Below are 20,861 nucleotides of genomic sequence, written 5' to 3'. Positions count from 1 at the left end.
CTATTTACAATTATTTTGTTCAATTCTAATATAAAACGTAGTTATATTTTTTACTTATATTTTGTTTCAAAGAGTTTAGATCTACAATTATAATATAAAAAATATTTATAACCTTTCATTTAAAACTAGTAATTATTTTCTAATAATTAATCGGTGTGTGAATTAATGTTTTTGGTCGAATTTGATACAATATTTCATTTTTTTCATTTGCTATTTTCTTTTACGCCAATACTTAGGACATCCCAGCTAATGAAATCCTCAGATAGCTTTCGATGTGCAGAATGCTAAGAAATGTCGTAAGTCGATCCTAACTATATCATATTTTCTGTCCTAAGAATATCTTATAGGACTAATCTTAGGACAGTGTCGATAAACAGGCCACAGTTATCATAATATTATTATGTAACAAAAATATTTTAATTTAAATGAATAAATGTCTTTTATTTACTCGCATTTACATTTTAGGCATTAAGCTTAATGCCTGCTCACATTTTTCAGGATTTAAGCTTAAATCCTAGGATTTAAGACTAATGCCTAACATCATTTAGGCAATAGACTTACTGCCTAGGCGTTAGCTTATTGCCTAGGATTTAAGCTTAATGCCTAATTTCACTTATTGCCGCTAACATGTATTTATACTAAAGTTGACATAAAAAATATAGCACTCCGAAATAAGTTGTATAAACTCTTAACTACATCCTTTATACCGATTAAGTGAGGGACAGGCGGCCAAATGGACACGGGTAAAACAGTATGATCACGTCATTTTGTCGAGGGAACAAAATATACAATAAGCGTTTATGATTGTATTTGTGTTCTATTTTTCATAGCATTTGGTGACAACATTTATTTTTGAATAAGTAGTTCATAGTGGAATATAGTTCGGAAATCATCAATTGTACATCATGTCAAACTCAACAACAAAACACACCCATCCCTGTACACCCATGATCTAATTTTATTTCGTCCCAACGGGTGTGCATTAATTAAGTGTTGACATCCCAAAATGGCAAGCCTTTGTTAACTTTTTCCTCATTCCGATGTTGCTGTCCTGTGTAAACTGCGCTTATACGATTACAGTATTGGCAATCTATTTCTTACAAGCTTCCGGAACCATATTTTCTGTACAGTCCAATAATATTTCAAAAAATGCTTACACTTGGAACATACAGGGAAAGAAAGTTGTGCGCCAAAATACTTTAATTCTAAAAATCATTTTCTGCCTGATTTTCAACGACTGCTAGTACTATGTGTTTTCGATAAACTATATCTGTATTTTTTTCCAAAAGAATTTTCTTTTTCTGTTTTGCAAGCAGCGTTTTTTGGCAACCATTTGAAACGAATTGGTTTCTTAAAGAAATTGCACTAATAGTGTTACAAAAATTCCCCGTATTTTAACACTTTACTATGAACTTCATATAAAACGAGTACTGGGTGCAACAATTTATTACAAGTATCAAATAAACACAATTACACATATAACATTAGAGCAATGAATATAAAGCATGTCTTAAAAAGCAAAAAGGCATAATATAAGCTAACTGCTATAAGTAGAATATGAAAACTACTACCCCATATGAGCTGTTATAGAGCTCTGCTTAGTAAATAATCACATGAAAACATTACTGTTTAAAAAATACATTAAGCAATATAATATAACTAAAAAGAAAATTGAAGCTTCCCAAATATAAGGCATGAGCTAATTCAGCTCAGAACTGGTCAAAACGCACTATTAAAGCTAAGAAGAAGCAAAGCAAGCTACCAGCCAATAATACTATTGGTGTGGGTGGGAGGGTTATAAAAATTGCTTTGAATTTTGCCATCCAAAATAAGGCCTGGACGCAGCCATGCTACATTTAACAATTAAACTTAAACCCAAAGCTGGAATGGACCCGACTCGATCTCCGTAAAAGCGAATTTACCCAAAAATTCTACTTTACTATGAACTTCATATAAAACGAGTACTGGGTGCAACAATTTATTACAAGTATCAAATAAACACAATTACACATATAACATTAGAGCAATGAATATAAAGCATGTCTTAAAAAGCAAAAAGGCATAATATAAGCTAACTGCTATAAGTAGAATATGAAAACTACTACCCCAGGATCCAAAGGGAAAGATAGAAAAAAAAAAAAAAAAAAAAAATATATATATATAAAAATAAAAATAAGAATAAAAGTATAAAAATTGTCAAAAATCTTCCTTCTTACAAGATCAATTGTAATATTAACACATTAAAAAGGTAAAGCTGCCCCAAATTTCTGCAAAGCTTCAGATTTGCTAGATAAGCCCTGTTCAATGTATCTCATATAAGCATTGCTTTTCCACATACCAATATCTTGTATGCATTCCCCTGACAAACCTGCCTGGAAGGCAAAGGTGGCTCCCCCCCTTCGAAATGAATGTCCTGTTAACTTATCACCACAACCTACATTGGCAAGAATGTCATTTACAAATGATATAAAGTTCACATAGGATAATGATTTAATTACACTTTCACACAATAAAGGTGTCTGACCATTAGACCCTAATATTTGATGGAGGCTGAGTAGGCGGTATAATGCAGAGGCTGGACAGAGAGGATGACCTGGAATCTGTGGTATCACAACATTTAGCTGTTTCTCACGGAACTGAATAGTTTTTGTTTTATGAAAAGTTATAATAAATCCATCATCAATACTCCCAATCTGCTCAATCCGTAGGATAGGATTATGCTTATCCTTGAATAGAAAATTGCCGGGTCTGAGTAAACCAAAGAAACCAATTAAGCATGCTACGTATACGGACAGGTCATAAAGCCTACACAAGTTCAGTTCCTTCTTTATCATAAGTAGCATATTTGGAGTAACAGCTGTGGCTCCAACCTGTGCATCACCTATATCTCGTTTAACACCAAGCAATAAATGCTTAATATGCCAGTTATCGGTTATGGGATCCTTGAGACCATTAGCTTTATGCAGGTGCTTAACTACTGCTAAATAATTTTGGATTGTACAAAAACGAAATTTCTTGTAATGAGCCAAATATGCTATATATAGAGAAAAATCATCAGTCGAGACTGGCACTGGTTGAATAGACATAGTCTCACAAAAAGAAAGGTAGCATTTTAACTGGAATCTGTACAGTCGCTTTGTGCTCTCTGCCCAACCCCTGGATCTGTACTCAGCCGCAACCCTTACGAGGGTGTCTTCCACACATCCACCTGTACATAAAAAAATTAAAAGACATATGATTTAGCAATTCATGCACTGATAAAATACCTTTAGGATTAAATGGTAACAAATCATACACTAGACTAAGTTTGTCTTTTTCATGTAATCTAGAACATGCATCTGCTAATGTATTAAATTTACCAGGTATATGAATGGCAAAAATGGAAAAATTATACACAGCTTGCATATAAAACAAGAATCTTATGTAAACCATCACAACTGGATTCCTACTAGTCATTTTATTTATAACACTTTTTGCTGTGACATTGTCAGTATAAATAATAACTCTTTTGTTTTCCAAAAATGATGCCCATTTAAAAATTGCAATAACAATAATGATTGTTTCTTTTAAATTAATGTGCAGAGGGGCCACATCCGGCATATCAAGTGTCCAGTTTATGTAGAAAAAATCACCTAAAAAAGTGGCTCCCCCACCTTCAGAGCAAGCGTCGCACTGAAGGGATGAAATTGGCTTATTGTCTAAAATACAAGTCCTTCCATTAAAAGTTTTCATGAACTTAAGCCACCACTCTAGGTCTGCAGAAAAATCAGAGTTCAGTAAAGCTTTGTCCGAATGGTTCTTGAGTGTATTCTTCAGATCAATCATCCTACGCATGAAAGAGCGACCCCCCTGTATGACTTGAGACGCCCAGTTTAAACTACCAATAAGCGACTCAAGTTGTCTTTTTGTAGCTCGACGTTTATTCTGAAACGTTTGCAATAAACCATGAAAATCTGCTAATTTTCTATCTGGCAAAGAAAGTGTCATTTCACCTGTGTCAATTAAAACTCCTAAAAATATCAATTTTTGTGCAGGTCCATCAATCTTACTGTAGTTTATATGAAAACCAAGCTGACGCAAAATGAAGAGAAGCTTTTGAAGTGCACTTTTGCATTCATTATATGAGTTGCTAATAATTAAAAAATCATCAAGGTATGATATAACCAGTATATTAAATTTTGCTTTCATTATCCTGCACACTGCACTAGAAAGACATTGAAAAATACTTGGTGATTTAGAAGCGCCAAAAGGTAATTTTGTATCATAAAAATAGGTATCCTCAGCGTCACCCTCAAATTTCCAATGAAGACCAGTAAGATTATAATTAGATTCATGAAGGCTTACACATCTGTATGCATTTTTAAGATCAACTTTGCAAAGATAATTATTATGTTGAATTAATTTGCATGCATAATTAAGATCCATGTAAGAACAAGCTTTTTCCTCAACTAAACTATTCAAACAAAATTTATTTGGCATACTAGCATCATGGATTAAACGCACAGATCCATTATCTTTCGGAACAGAACCAATAGCACTAGTAATTAAGGGTTTCACCTTTGTCACCACATAATTTCCATTATCAATTTCATTTTTGATTTGTTTTTCAACTAAACTTTTTTGTGACATTGCAGATCTGTAATTATCGCACAGAACTTGAGTATTAAAATCAGGCATTTTATCCACAATCGAAAAACCATTTTTAACTCCAGATAAGATAAAGTCATAATCCTTGTCATCGCAAGGGAGTAGGCTACACCATGAATCAAAATGAAGACGATAAGTTTTGACGCAAGGCATATTTCGGAAAAAATTTATGCGGTTGAATTCGTTTGTGGTTTCCTGACTTCGTTTTTTGAATTGTGCTCCACTGCTTTGTGATCTCGAGAGTAGCAAATGGCACAGTTATGCGCCATACGGCACCTTTGAAACTCACAAGTTCCTGAATTGAATTTACGACAGATTTCTCTGCCATCTGGCATAAATGGACCTCTCTTCCTTGAATTTTGTTTCGAACCTGGGTTCTCCTTCAAATTTTCAGACGGACTTGATTTATTCATTGCACTTAAAGTACGCATTGTTAAGCTGTTATTCTTGGGAACTAAATGGAAATCTCGCAAATCCTTCTGTGGATCCCCCCACTTAAAGCCTTCCTTGGCCTGAAGGTCCCTGTATTCCTTATCGTACAACAGAACACTATGCCAAATATGATTGGCTACTAGTCTAAAAATGCTTTGAGTATAACTTAGGTAACCTTTAGTCTCCAGGGGGGACAATTCATCAGTACGAATGAGTTCTGTGAGTATACCAAGGCTTGCAAAACCCCATTGTTCTAAGGTGACGTGACTCAGAGGCGTTTTCTTACGATCAATTTGAATACGAGCTCCACCCCCTATCTCGACTATATGGCCCTCTTCTTCAATCGAATCAAGAGACGTAAGAAACAAATAATCAGTGATCTGCTTAGCTTTTTTAATTTGTATACATGTACCTGAGATTGGGGTTTGTTCTGCCTCCTTCGATGGGAGTGCCTGTAGTTCTACGACCAGAGCTTTGGTGAGGTTTGACTGTTCTTTTTCTAGCTTAGCTTTACGTAGCTCTAGGTTCAAATGTTCACATTGGGCTTCTAACTGTTCAATTTCGGACTGAATACTTGTAGTACTTTTAGGGTGTCTAGACGGCTTGACCGAGAGGGGGGTTTCTCGACGTACATGTACTCGCTGGTCACTTATAGGAGGAGGAGATGGATCGTGTAACATAGGGCTGACATGAGCTTCCTCAGCAGTAGCTAATAAAGGGGAACTGAAAGTCAACGTTTGCTTGTTCATTGTGCGGTCACTACCTCCTGTCAGGGATCGAAGAACATCCTTGTATCTATTGCCTGCATTTGATCTAGGTGTTCGCTGCATATTATGTGATTTTATCACAGTAAATTGTCCATATTTTTATAAAAATTGCTTTGAATTTTGCCATCCAAAATAAGGCCTGGACGCAGCCATGCTACATTTAACAATTCTTTTCCAAAAGAATTTTCTTTTTCTGTTTTGCAAGCAGCGTTTTTTGGCAACCATTTGAAACGAATTGGTTTCTTAAAGAAATTGCACTAATAGTGTTACAAAAATTCCCCGTATTTTAACACATTATCCTGCTTTTCTATAGTTTGGATTTATACTTTAAAAAAATCATCGGGAAATTGCGTGATGCATCAGAGTTACAAAATTCAACGCAAACAGACAGCTTCACAGTCAGTGAAAAAGTAATAGAGGTTCTTGAAGCAGAAGAAACAACACTTCTATCTTGTGAGAGGACAAGACGTGGACGAACCATAAAAACACGACATTTGATCGATTTCTTTAAAAATAAGCATTCTGTAGACTATTTTTTCATGATGCAGGGAGGGAGACAAGAGAAAGGGGTTAGGAGAAAGGAGAGGAGGGGCGGGAGAAAGGAGAAGAGGAGCGGGAGAAAGGAGAGAAGGGGTGGGAGAAAGGAGAAAGGTACCCCCCTTTCTGGCCCCTCACACATGAGGCGTTCGAAACTTTTATGCGATACAAAATGAAATGAAAATCATGAATATTTTTAGCATTATAGATTTTAACTTATCTAATATCAGGGTTATACGGTAATATCAATATAGTTGGTACTGTCTGCATGGATGACCTAGAACGCAATATAAAATATACATGTAGTATATGCAGTCTGTTTGGGATGTATGTACTCTGTATAAACCTCAATAGACTAAGACCGCAATATTAAATATAGAATACACAGTCTGTGCGGGATGAACTCTGTATAAACATCAACATATCAGACCGCAATATTAAATACAGTATATACAGTCTGCGTGAGATGCCAATATAACGGTTTCAATCTATAAATAACAGCGTACCAAGATACATGTTTTGTACTTTTAATATTAGCAGAAGCAGGATGCTGACTTATCTGTTGGTGTTTATAACATATTTATTCATAGAGGTGAATTATATTGACGAAATTGTGCTGTGTACATACTATTTTTGATTAATTTAATTTTACGCGCCAGAGATTTTTATGTCTTTTTACTACCTTACATAAAATAATTTAATTTTCTATTTATATTTTTTATTGTAAATATAATTGAAAGATATCAGTTTTTTCATCTATTCAAGTGTCAATTACTCATCCGATAAGTGTTATAAAGTAAACGTAGGTTCTAATTATATATATATGAACAAAACAGATAGTTGGTAAGATGAATTCGTTATAGTGTGCTAGTGACATAATACGATATACATTGGATTAATGATTTCCATATGGGGATATAGGGATTCGAGCCTCGCTGTCAAGTTGGAATTTGCTGATACCATTTATATCGTATTTATTAAGATGACTAGCACACTATGTATCTAATATTTTATCCGACACATTTGTCATAAAATATTTTGTACCGCAAAGATTTGCCTGAAATTGTATCTCATTTTGCCTATTATAACATTATCTGTTAAAAGTAGGAAACATAAGAAATACTGTCATTTTTCCTGACAATGCAATTTTACAAAAAAGAAACAATTTAAATATTAAGATTGAAAACCTGAAGTGTCTGGTTTCGTTTAAACATATTTATTTATAGTGGATTTGGAAACAAGTTTAATAACTTATATGAATCCCTTTCCACTTTGCGGTTGCAAATGCTGCCTTGTAGCGGCATTATCCTGCTCTTTTTCGAAATCTACAAGGGTGTCTTTAACATGCAAGATATTTTGCTCTTTCTTAACACAAGTAAGCCATTTATCGTCCCCTTCCGACGGACTATCATCGTTTCCTCAAGACCATACTCGCAAATGGTGTCAAGGGAGAGCAAAAAATTCAGTCCTATAAATTTTCATCCCGCAACGAGAATCGAGCCAGGAACCTTGTTTTAATCACATGAACATATACAAGATTTGTTTTGATCGGTTATTTATTTTTGTAAACTAAGAGGACAGGTTATATATTTTCTGCACTACTGAAGCAAGATTTTGTCATTTTCATGAAAGCAAGAGACTGATTATTTATTTTCACCACTATATTTATAATATTTGAAAACATACAATTTTTAAATTATTAATACATAAAATTGAGAATGGAAATGGGGAATGTGCCAAAGAGACAACAACCCGACCATAGAGCAGACAACAGCAGAAGGCCATCAACAGGTCTTCAATGCAACGAGAAATTCCCGCACCCGGAGGCGTCCTTCAGCTGGCCCCTTAACAAATATATACTAGCTCAGTGATAATGAACGCCATACTAAAATCCAAATTGTACACAAGAAACTAAAAGTTAAAATAATACAAGACTAACAAAGGCGAGAGACTCCTGACTTGGGACAGGCGCAAAAATGCGGCGGGGTTAAACATGTTTGTGAGATCTCACACCCTCCTATACCTCTAGCCAATGCAGAAAAGTAAACGCATAACAATACGTAAATTAAAATTCAGTTCAAGAGAAGTCCGAGTCTGATGTCAGAAGATGTAGCCATGCCAGCTCCAGACTTCAATTAAACTGATTGAAAAAATATGTCTTCATCATTTGAATATCAGGCACAATCCTCCCCGTGAGGGGTTTAGTATCATACCATCATAACATATATGAGAAGAACATAACCGTATAGTCAAGTCATTATGCACCATTTAATCAGAATTAATCATCATCCTCTGCAGAAATGAATCTTCTATATTCCGAACTGCATATACATGTATTGCATACATACACAGTATTAAAGTTTGGTTGTACCTAGCCTTTTTACAAATTATTGGCAAACATTATTCGCCGAGTGGAGCGAGGCAAATGTTTTTTTGTTTTTTGAAGGGTTTTGGAGCCACTGAACCACAAGAAGCTATAGAACAAATGATGCAAAATCATGCTTTCTGGGTGTTCCCCAAACCCTTTCTTAATCTGAAAATGCAAGTTCTGTTCTAATAATTTTTTGACAATCTTTTGGTCTCAAATCAAAATGTGTAGATTCAGTGTAAGACTTAAAATCATTCCTCAGTAAAGGACCTAAATATCGTCCCCCGTCAATTATTAATTGGAATGAGTGTCGTAATATCATCCACGACTCACTCCATACTTACTGTTATTATTATTATTATTGTTTGACGTAAATTTTACATTGAGGTTCTGAAAAAAGAAATCACCAATTCACCAACATTCCAACTGACTCCATTTTCAGAAAACGACATCTGTAACAAACATAAACTTTTAGCTACCGCTTTACAAGCAGAGCCAAATACAATGAAAGTCCCAACTATGTACTGGCTTCCGAAGCTACACAAAACACCTTACAAATATAGATTTATTTCGTCTTCAAGCCATTGTTCCACTACTAAATTGTCTATTCTTCTTACCAGCACACTTGGTACAATTAAAAACCTGATAATAAATTGTTCAAATAAGGCCTTCGAAAATAGTAGAATTAATTACTTTTGGAGTGTCAAGAACTCGTTGGAAGTACTTGACAAATTGCATGCTTATATTGGTGATTTTGAATCTGTTCAAAGTTTAGATTTTTCTACCCTGTATACCACATTGCCTCACATTCTCATTAAGAAAAAAAAATCACACACCTAATTAAATGGGCATTTAAAAAGTCAGAATGTGAATATATATGTTCAAACTCTTTTAGGTCATTTTTTAGTAGCAATAAACAAAAAAACTATGTCAATTGGACATGCTTTGATACTATATATGACCTTGAATTTTTACTAGATAACATTTTTGTTCGCTTTGGGGATTCCGAATATCGTCAGATTATCGGAATTCCAATGGGGACTAACTGTGCACCACTTATTGCGGACCTGTTTTTTATTGCTATGAGTTACAATTTATGACAAAAATAAGCAAAGACCCATCGAAACAACATCTGATAAACAAATTTGATAATACTTTTAGATATTTGGATGATATTTTGTCTCTCAATAATGACGACTTCAGTATGTATATTAAAGAAATTTATCCTGTTGAACTTACTTTAAATAAAGCTAATACTAACAATGCCACTGCCCTTTCCTCGATCTTAATATCTATATCACTAACGGAAAGCTGAATACTAAAATTTAGGATGAAAGAGATGATTTTTCATTTCCTATCGTTAATTATCCATTTTTAGATGGTGACGTTCCCTTGTCACCATCTTACGGTGTTTATATATCCCACCTTGTATGCTTCACTCGTGTATGTAACAATGTTTTAGATTTCAACGAGAGAAATTTATGTATTACTGAAAAATTATTACACCAGGGTTTTCGATATCACAAACTAGTCAAAACATTTACTAAATTTTATCATCGGTATAAGGACATAATTCGTAAATATAGCTCAACATGCAGACTTCTTATACGTTCAGGTATTTCACATCCAATTTTTTATGGAAATATTCTTTATAAAGCACAAAGTGTCAGTATTCACCTCAAAAACTAACAAAACCTTTGAATAGACTTATTAAAAAGGGATATAGTTACGATACTGTTGTCAGGTCATTAAAGATTGCATATGTTTGCGTTAATATTGATTCACTTATAGGGTCTTTGCATCGGAACTAAACACATTTATTAAAAAAACAGTTGTTGGCATGATACGGGTTATGTTCTTCTCATATATGTTATGATGGTATGATACTAAACCCCTAACGGGAAGGATTGTGCCTGATGTTCATATGATGAAATCATAATCTTTCAGTCAATTTAATTGAAGTCTGGAGCTGGCATGTCAGTTAACTGCTAGTAGTCTGTTGTTATTTATGTATATTGTTGTCATTTTGTTTATTTTCTTTGGTTACATCTTCTGACATCAGACTCGGACTTCTCTTGAACTGAATTTTAATGTGCGTATTGTTATGCGTTTACTTTTCTACATTGGCTAGAGGTATAGGGGGAGGGTTGAGATCTCATAAACATGTTTAACCCCGCCGCATTTTTGCGCCTGTCCCAAGTCAGGAGCCTCTGGCCTTTGTTAGTCTTGTATTATTTTAATTTTAGTTTCTTGTGTACAATTTGGAAATTAGTATGGCGTTCATTATCACTGAACTAGTATATATTTGTTTAGGGGCCAGCTGAAGGACGCCTCCGGGTGCGGGAATTTCTCTTTACATTGAAGACCTGTTGGTGACTTTCTGCTGTTGTTTTTTTCTATGGTCGGGTTGTTGTCTCTTTGGCACATTCCCCATTTCCATTCTCAATTTTATATTAAGTTGGTAGGGACAATTAACATCAAAAGACCAATATGCATGATAAAGCAAAATGTAATTCACATAGTTTAGACTGTGGCTTCTAACTCATGATCAAGTTAATAACAAAATTACTAAATTACAAAAAGAATGCCACACCAACAGAATACAGAAGGGCAACCAATGAACAAAAGACAAATAAATAAGAAACATTGATCCCGAAAAATCAGGGGCTACGTCTGAGGGACAACAAAACTTGCTTCTTGCAAGGCACTAGACGTGAACACAATTTGATATGGAGACAAGCGTTTGGTTTTGAAATTTCCTACATGAGGCTTTTGCTTCAATGAAGTTATGGTCCTGTAATAAAAGTGAGGTATTAAAGTGTTACTCAGAAAATATACCTCATGTTAAATGAAACCAATTTTCAGTCATTTCAAGTATATTTAAATAATATTTAATATACTTTTATAAGATATTTGGGGAGTGTTTCCCGATTTTTTTTTGGAAGAAAGATGAATTTGTGAAGAATCTGGTGCCATCTCATACTTTCGATTAGACCTGCTGAGTTATTTATTTTCAATACATTATAGTCAGGTAATTTATTTTCAAACTGCCACAAAACAAACCATTTAGTTTTATGATTATCAAAGCTGAGTTATTTATTTTCAAAGTCCTCCTCCAACCCTAGAATATCAAATGGTTGTCCCCTTAATACATGAACACCTGAGCTCACCCGCCGTTTTTGGTGGGGTTCGTGTTGCTAAGTCTTTTGTTTTCTATGTTGTGTTTTGTGTACTATTGTTTGTCTGTTTGTCTTTTCTTTTTTAGATAGGACATCGTCAGTTTATTTTAGATATATGAGTTTGAATGTCCCTTTGGTATCTTTCCATTTATTTGTGTTTGTAACTTATTACTTTTATTGTTCAGTCTGTCTATTTTTTGTAGTGTATATTTGACGTGGTTCGGTATTTGTACATCCCGTCATTGTGTTATTGTACTATGGTAAATTTTGGTAGCCTGGCTTCTGTTTTCGCTAGATTGCTTTGTCTGAATGTCTGTATGTTTTCTTTATTGACATATTTGTATGTTGTTATAGTGATTAAAGGTTACAACACAATAATGACTGCTGTATCCCCGAAGTCCCTTGTTCATTAGGTACCAATATTCATGGTTGTCGTGGTTGTCTCCATGAGCGAAGTTCAATGTAAGTGTACACCGAAGTATAAGGACTTCAGCAATGTCAAAACACATTATAGTGTACTCTAAGATAATCAAACCAATTAATGTGTAAGCAGGTATTAATCACTTAAGTAATTTCTGATAGTGGTACAGAAAATACATGTACACTTTACCAGTTCTAACAAATATTACAGAATAAGTGCCATACATATAGATTAAAATGAACATTTTATTTTGCTTTAATGTTAAGGTCCTACGTTATGACACGGTCCTCTGAAACACAAACCTGGCATGCTGGATGATCCGTGTACAATGGCTGTCATATATTTCCCCCTCCTAAACCGTTATCATTTTCATAGAAATCTGAAACCCACGAATTTAGGAATTCACGAACTTGTAACATTTCTTCAACCACGAAAGTTGATTCCAACGAAAGTACTTTCACAGAAATTGAATTTTTTTGCAACTGTCATACAAGTGAGAGATTTAGCTAGCTGTAGAACCAGGTTTAATCCACCATTCTCTACGTAACAAAATGCCTGTACCAAGTCAGGAATATGACAGTTGTTATCAATTCGTTTGATATGGTTTTGCCATTTGCTTAGAGACTTTCCATTTAGAATTTTCCTCGGTGTTCGGTATTTAATTATTTTACTTTTTATGAACATTGCATGCATTTCAGATGGTATAAACAAGTGTCTGAAATAGCAAACATAATGACGAAGTGTATCATGGATCATGATACAAATCGACAAAACCACGGAAGAACAATAGATATACAGCATCCTAAATATGGAAGAATAACAAAAGCAGAACGGAGAGCGCATGGTTTTAATGCAGAACACAAAATACACCCTATAGCAGAAACTAAGAAAGTCATCATATCGGAAGGTATGTGTTTGTTATAAATAATTTATCATGTCTCTTCTCTGTGCCTTTGTTAATAGGTTTTTATAAATTGGTAATATATAAATAAAGGAACTAAGAGAGAGGAAAATAAAAAAGGGTCTGTGTGTTTGTTATCGAGATATAAGCCATTGGAAATTTCTCTAAACAATACCATGAATACTATACCATGAACCTGTTATCAGTCTGTTCTGTTTTCCTATCCTGGAAATGGTCATGCGCATTGACAATGTCATTAAAGCTTACCATATTTTTCATATTATTTATACTGAGCAACAAAAAAAGGTTAGCAGCAAATATCTTAATTGGAAAACTTTCAAAATGTTTTTAAATATCGGTAAAAAAAAATTAAAAAAATTGTTCATTAAAGTTTTTTTCGTAACTATTTCCCTCGATATTCAATATTTTTCTTACTTCTATATGTACTAATTTTATACTGTTGTTAGTGTAGTGTACAATAATAAAAGAAGAAGAAAAAGAGGAATTTAATACGTTTGGATGTCTTTTGGGTAACGCTAGGATGCAATTGATAGACAACCAAATATCAATTAATACATTTAGCCTCCAAAGTATACGGTATATTTAGTATAACATGAGCAACACGACGAGTGCCATATGTGGAGCAGAATCAGCTTACCCTTCCGGAGCACCTGTGATAATTACCAGATTTTGGTGGTGTCCGTGTTGCTTTATAATCTTTAGGTTTCTGTGTTGTGTCTCGTGTACTATTATTTGTCTGCTTGTCTTTTTCTTTTTTAGCCATGACGTTGTCCGTTTATTTTTTATCTATAAGTTTGAATGTCCATCTGGTATCTTTCGCCCCTCTTTTAATATATTTGTGATACGTTTATTATAGGAGATTTCTTACAAGGGACCAGACGGGATACATACGGGCACTTTACAATTGTGAACAATCCTGATAGAACAATATCAGTATTGGAACCAGGTCACTCTGGTGGATGTCAGAATCAAATAAAATCTACTGTCATGGAAACATCCAAACAGAAATCTTGTATTGTTGCCGTAAATGCTGGATTCTTTGATCCAAGACCGGGCAACGTTTGCGTAGGTATGAGTATATATGAGGGTCGATATGAGCTTAACAGAAAAGGGAACATTCGAACGGAATAAGGAATAGGGGGACATGAAACAAAAAGAGAACATAATAGGGAATAACGGGATGCTTAAGTACATAACATAGAGGTTGAAGGGCGAAAAAGAATTTAAAAATGAGAAAACTAGACCAACAACATTACCTGTTTCCATTCTCAATTTTAATCAGGCAGAATTTTAGAAATTAATGAATTATCAATCATAAAAACTCCGTTGTCAAAGATGTAGACACTATATTCTTCGAACCTTTATTCAACCATTATAGTTTTAATGAGAAACTCCTTTATTAACACTGTCACTTCTTGATGGTTATATATGAAGTTCTGGAAAATATTACTGTGACATACTGCTAAACATTTCATTTAAATTTGGAATACATCTTTTATATAAGCTTTGGATTTTACATATTTTGGCCACGAGCATCACTGAAGAGACATGTATTGTCGAAATGCGCATCTGGTGCAGAAAAATTGGTACCGTTAATGTTATTGTAACTGGTGTACAATTGCAATTTTTATAGATTCTGGCAATTTTTAACAAAGCTATGCCATCTATATTTCTAAAACAAATCTGATTCATACAACTTTATTTCAATTATTGATGTCAAATAGGTGCAACATTCCTCTTGAGTAGTAGAAATTAGTGATGGAGAGGTTCTGATAAATCCGAAAGAAAATGACAAGAATGCTTCTTGATTTAAAAAAAAACAGCTTCCCCTCAAAAATGTTGCGTAACTAATAAAAGTATTTGCTGTTATACGATAAGTCGACAACAGCACAATAACATGAATATTAAATTGCAATAATTAACGCTATTGGTTGGAAAAGTTGGAATTGTTCCATTAAACATATATTGGCGATATTTAAAGTAGGTTATAAGTTATTTGAATGATGATTATAGTTAGTCCAGTAAATCTTCACTGTTTAAAGTTGATACATTTTATAGGTAACATTATTAGCGATGGAAGAGTGGTTATGAAGTCAGAAGGAGTACAGAACGTGCATTTTGGAATAACAAATGATGGATCTTTACACTTTGGGTAAATTTTATCACAGAAAGACTCTCGTTATCATTATTATATAGATACTGCCACAAACCAATTTCAAACCATGATATAACTGTACACAAATCTTATGAAAAGTTGTTATTCGTTATTGAAAATCGAACTACTTGTTTATATTTTGTTTGTTTCTGTATTCTAAATGTTATTTTTTGGTATACATATATACCATTATTTTTCTTTAACTTTATTCATATCGGTTTATTACACAGTTATTAAAGATTATTGCAACAAATTTGTTATACTTAACCTCAATATGTATGGAGGATGACGATATGCATACACCGGATGTATCTTTTCTAAGAAGACAGATAATTCATTTACTCGTTAAAACTCGGTCGGTTCCGTTTCAGCGGTTTTACTCGAGGATTACCAATATTTATTTTTGTTAAAAAGAAAACCCATTTTTTTTTATTGTATTTACTTGCTCTTTCTGCCATTATTGGTTGTATACCTGTATACAATTGCGTGTATGTAATATTGTAGATATTTGTCAAAAGCAGAAATACCAGACAATAATTATAAGCAGTTGATTGGTGGTGTATTTTGGTTGGTACGCGACGGACAAAACTATCTTAAAGAGAGTATAAATATAGAATGTCAAACTGAAGAACAAGCAGGTGAGCCAAATAAAGAGATATGAAGAATACATAAATGAGACAATAACACAGCTAATATAATAATTTCCAGCATACAGTGACCATCCATAGTTTTTAGTAGAATTTAAGTTGCTCAGTCTTGAGTTTTATATGTTTCGTTTTGTGTACTTTTGTTTGTCTGTTTGTCTTGTTCTTTTTAACCATGGTTTTGTCAGTTTATTATTTTTACCTTTGAGCTAGAATGTCCCTCTGGTGTGTTTTGGATTTCTTTTACACAATTCAACAAATGAAATCTGTCTTTACTATATATCACGCTATTAATTGCTACCAATCGAAAAAAGTGATGCATAAGCTAAAACACAGACTATGAAAGTTTGGCATACCATCAAGACAATGTTCAATATCAATAAAAATATAGCATTATCCTTTTTAATACCATCACTGAGTATATTCGTGACTTTAAATAGACGCATACAGTTATTTTCTTTTCTACTCAGCATTCTCCCTTTTAGTCCAGATCACTGGGACAGAGTTGAACATACAACAAAAAAAAGTGCAGAAAATTTTGACTACTAGACATTACAGAAATATTGCAGAGCAAACGGGTTGGAAACATACACGCTGTAAGAAGGAGCTTAAGACATATTTATAAATCAAAACGATAAATTTTAAAAACACAACATTAAATCGTCCCTTTTATTGAGTGTGTGTACATGTGTTATATTAAAATTTTGTCTTTGGCAATTCGTAATTTTTCTATAACAAAACTGACCAAAACTTAAGTGAAAATTATCAATTTTTACAATTTGAGTTAAAGCATTTTTGAAGTTTAAATTTTTATTTTTTATTTCTAAAATTTCTTCTTACATAAGTTACATTATTTTTGGAATGTTAATTTTTGATAAAGAAGAATGACATACAACTTTAATATTTAGATTACGTAATTAAGACGGATAACAAAGAGACATGTAAGTGCTAAATTATTTACTTTGGATTATGGACCTTACATGTAAATTAAGGCTTTTGTTAAACAACCTTTTCCTATGACTCATGTGTTAAATTGTTTATAACACCTGTCACCCATGACTGGATTATTGACCAACCAGTGAAAATAGGTTGTGGTCAAGGGAGTTTTACAAGGGAATTTTTGATTGGTGAAAACAGGAGAAAGTCAAGAAATCAGTGATCATGTGACCACGCCCGCATGGAAACAATTTATGTTTTCAACGGTCACTTTGATTACTGATTTCAAATAATAAACATCTATATTTACTAGAACTTTCTCTTGTTTTACACCAGGTAAGCTGAATTATATTTTTAATATTTTTGTTCTATTTAAATTAAAGAGTTTAGATCGCTTTATATTTTGGAAAAGCTAACTAAAGTTAAAATTCATTTAATGATATTCACTTAAATTAATTGTATATATTTTGTATAGATTATATTTCGTTTCCATTGAGATTAATTATTTTTGTGTTGGTTACGCTTAGGACGCGATGCTTTTTATTTATGTAAACAATTGAGATATGTTTCAAGAATTTATTTAATTCGAATCTATTCTATGTTTAGAAACATTTAGTTAATTTTATAATAGTTATTTTTAAAAGTTTATTTAAAGTCCGGAAATATTTCATATTGTATCCGTATTAACTTTTAAGTATTATAATGTCCAGGGGAGATAATTTGTAATTTTTATTTGCCGGGAGAAATGTCTTTTGTTGATAAAGCAATGATTATTGAGTTAAATCGAAAGCTAAATAACAAGGACATGAAACCTTATTTTCTACTTTATATTTCTGTAAGTTGTGTTTTATATTTTGTATATAGATTGCTTATTTAGTTCATAAAATAGGTTATGGTAAGCGACACTTGTTCGCAAGATTTCAGTTTGTTTACAAAATAGTTTGAACATTTTGAATTGACTTTTGAACTTATATTTAAATTGAATTTAGTTAATTTTATTGTATAACACTCATACACGGAACTCGTGACAGAAGTACATGTTGTTGCTAAGCAACATGGGTATATTCTTTATTTTAATATTTTGTAAAAAGAGTAAATACTGTTTAGGAATTATGCAAAGTTATATTACATACCAATTTATTTAGAAATAAATTGTATTTGGTATTAGATTTTATGCGATTAAATATAGAAATAGTTTGGCAAAGATTTTATTAATTTTAAAGGTTTATTATTTCCATAGCAACAAGTTATTATACAAAACATTTTAAATTAAGCATTCTTTTTAGTTGAAATGATTCGGTTTATTTAACATATTGTATTATGCATTAACCTGTGCGTTAAGTTTTGTAAAGCGGTTTCACTTGATAAAATATAGTTTGGGCAAGTTTTATTTAATTAGTTAAAATTTGCATAGAGTTATGTCCCTTAATTTAGTTCATTTGTGAAATTCTAAATTTATTATCAAGTGAGACTTGCTATTTTATTGTGTAAAATCTGTAGCACTTTGATTACTGATTTCAAATAATAAACATCTATATTTACTAGAACTTTCTCTTGTTTTACACCAGGTGCTAAAAGTCATCAGACACAGCACGAAAGGTCGGTACAACATTTGGTGGAGAGACCGAAAGATCCAAAGCTAGTCCCAAAACAAGTAAGAAGATAACATCAGCAACATACAAATGCCAGCACCACTTAATAGCTACCTTCTCCGAAGTCAAGACACAATAAGACCAGAAGCAAGGGTGCATCAACAAACAACAGAGACAACAACTTCAACGTCAACAGCTTCAACGTCAACAGCTTCAACTTCAACATCAACAGGTCCTGTCCTATTAACAGAATCAACTGCATCAACAGCATCAACACCTGCAGTTGTCCAAGTGATAAGAGAAGTAAGTGTGAACATGCCTTCGGGAATTAACCTCAACAATTATGATGGGAAATCATCCGCATCACAATGGTGGGGATATTTTATACGTTGGACCCTCATTCAAAAAATGTGCGAACAACAACAGTGTAATTCCTTCCCATTCTTTATGGCAGATGGTATTCCAAAACAATGGTTCGCAACACTTTCAGACACTGTGCATAATTCATTACAGCTATTGAAGGATGAATTTTTCAAACGCTTTGAAAAATCACAAGGGCTGTTTGATGTTAACATTCTTCAATTGAAACAAGGCCAAAACGAAAGAGTGGATGAGTTTATGGCGCGATTACAAGAACAAACCACGGGACAGGACATTCCTGACAACATAAAGATAGGTATTGCTATTCAAGGTTTCAGAGGGGAGATAGGTAAAACAGTCCACAACACTTTCCCAAAGCCAACTACATTAGAACAGTTACGGGCAATTGCAGAAAATGCAGAAAAATCAGAACAACTTGTACCAGCATCATCAATAACTGCTGATACGATTGCAGCAATACTGGAGGCCAAGATGCAGGAACCATTAGAGGAAATTTGAAGACTACATACCTCGATTAACATGGCAAAACCAAACCAGCCTCAACAACAGAACAAACCCAGGTACAACAAACCAAGACCAAACTATCGACAAGGACAGGGTTACCAACAACAACACGCTTTTGTACCGCAACAACAGTACATTCAACAACAGCCAGTAGTGTATAATGGACAACAGTACAGCCAACCAATGCCAGCAGCAGTACAGAATCCATATCACCAGCAGCAGCAACAACAACAACAAGATGATGGTTCATGTGAAAATTGTGGTATGTTTTGTGGTACTAATTGCCCAGCAAGAAATAAAGAGTGTTTTAATTGTCATAAGATAGGGCATTATGGTCGTAAATGCAGAGGTTCACAAAAAACTGGTCAAAACCCCCCTTTTCACCGCTAGGGATTCGCGCCTGTCCCTAGGCATTTGTCAAAGGATAGGCACAGAGGTAGAAATTCTTTTGCAGAGGTAAATTTGGTATTGCCTATGCAGAAAAATACTTCAATTATTGATATCAATGGCAGAAAAACACATGCATTGATCGATACTGGTGCAGAAATTACTTGCTGTAGTTTTGATTTTTATAGCAAGTTGGCCCTTTCTGATAAACTTTCGCAATCAGATATTCCATCAATTAAAGGTGTAAGTGGACATAGGTTACAAGTGCTAGGAAAAGTTAATTTACCAATTTCATTTAAAGGTGCTGTTTTTAATTATCATGTTTATGTTATAGATGGGCTACATCATTCTTTTATAGTAGGTTGGGATTTTTTACATGCAAACAAGATTAATATTGATTTTTCTAAAAGTGTATTACAGGTACCAGATAAAGAAAATGCAGATATACCTAAAGTATGTATGATACAGACATCTAGTACTGGTCTTGCTAGAACGTATTACCCTGTCACTATTTCTCCATTTTGTGAAATGAATGTTGGTGTCAAAATTTCAAAAAGAAATTCAGGAGAAATAGTTCTTTTGGAACCAGTAAGTAATTTAGCGGATTCCAATCTTACGAGTGCTAAATGTTTGGTCAAAATTATTAAGAAAAGAGCGGTCATAAGATTGATGAATCCTACAAATCAGAAAATACATATTCCCGCAACAAAAGTGCTTGCTTCTGTATCAGACATTGATTTAAATTTTATTCATGATTTAGATAATGACATGCCATCTGTAGCTAGTTTACAGCAAACTAAGGAAGTCAAGGAGCCTATAAATTTTGATTTCAGCACTTCTGATTTAAGTTCTGAACAGAGACAGAAAATGCAGACATTTCTTGCTTCCTATAGAGATATTTTTGCTACTAATTTATCTGAATTAGGTTTTACTAATAGGTACAAGCACAGAATTGAAACTTTTAGGGATTCCAGGCCAGTCAAAATGGG

The 20,861-nt window shown here is 33.5% G+C and overlaps 2 protein-coding genes across 3 annotated transcripts in view; one reads left to right on the top strand and one right to left on the bottom strand.

The window, feature by feature from the left end:
- LOC143054622 (N-acetylglucosamine-1-phosphodiester alpha-N-acetylglucosaminidase-like) overlaps positions 1 to 20,861 on the top strand; it is a 35,663-nt gene that overhangs the window by 6,783 nt on the left and 8,019 nt on the right. Inside the window, exons 2-5 of one of the 2 annotated variants that reach the window (XM_076227636.1) lie at positions 13,050 to 13,258; positions 14,130 to 14,342; positions 15,332 to 15,425; positions 15,933 to 16,066. In XM_076227636.1, coding sequence (XP_076083751.1) covers positions 13,050 to 13,258; positions 14,130 to 14,342; positions 15,332 to 15,425; positions 15,933 to 16,066 — 650 coding nt within the window. Of the gene's footprint in view, positions 1 to 13,049; positions 13,259 to 14,071; positions 14,343 to 15,331; positions 15,426 to 15,932; positions 16,067 to 20,861 lie in introns of those variants that run through there. The other variant, XM_076227637.1, reaches the window with a different exon arrangement.
- Positions 1,431 to 6,029, bottom strand: LOC143055460 (uncharacterized). Its single transcript, XM_076228609.1, has one exon. The coding sequence runs from the start codon at positions 4,798 to 4,800 to the stop codon at positions 3,169 to 3,171; it is 1,632 nt and encodes a 543-aa protein (XP_076084724.1). The 5' UTR covers positions 4,801 to 6,029; the 3' UTR covers positions 1,431 to 3,168.

Source organism: Mytilus galloprovincialis, chromosome 12 (genome assembly GCF_965363235.1).
Source record: "Mytilus galloprovincialis chromosome 12, xbMytGall1.hap1.1, whole genome shotgun sequence".
In the NCBI taxonomy this organism is placed as follows: Eukaryota; Metazoa; Mollusca; class Bivalvia; order Mytilida; family Mytilidae; genus Mytilus; species Mytilus galloprovincialis.
The sequence above is the reverse complement of the archived record's forward strand: the minus strand, read 5'-3'. Positions and strand labels throughout refer to the sequence as shown.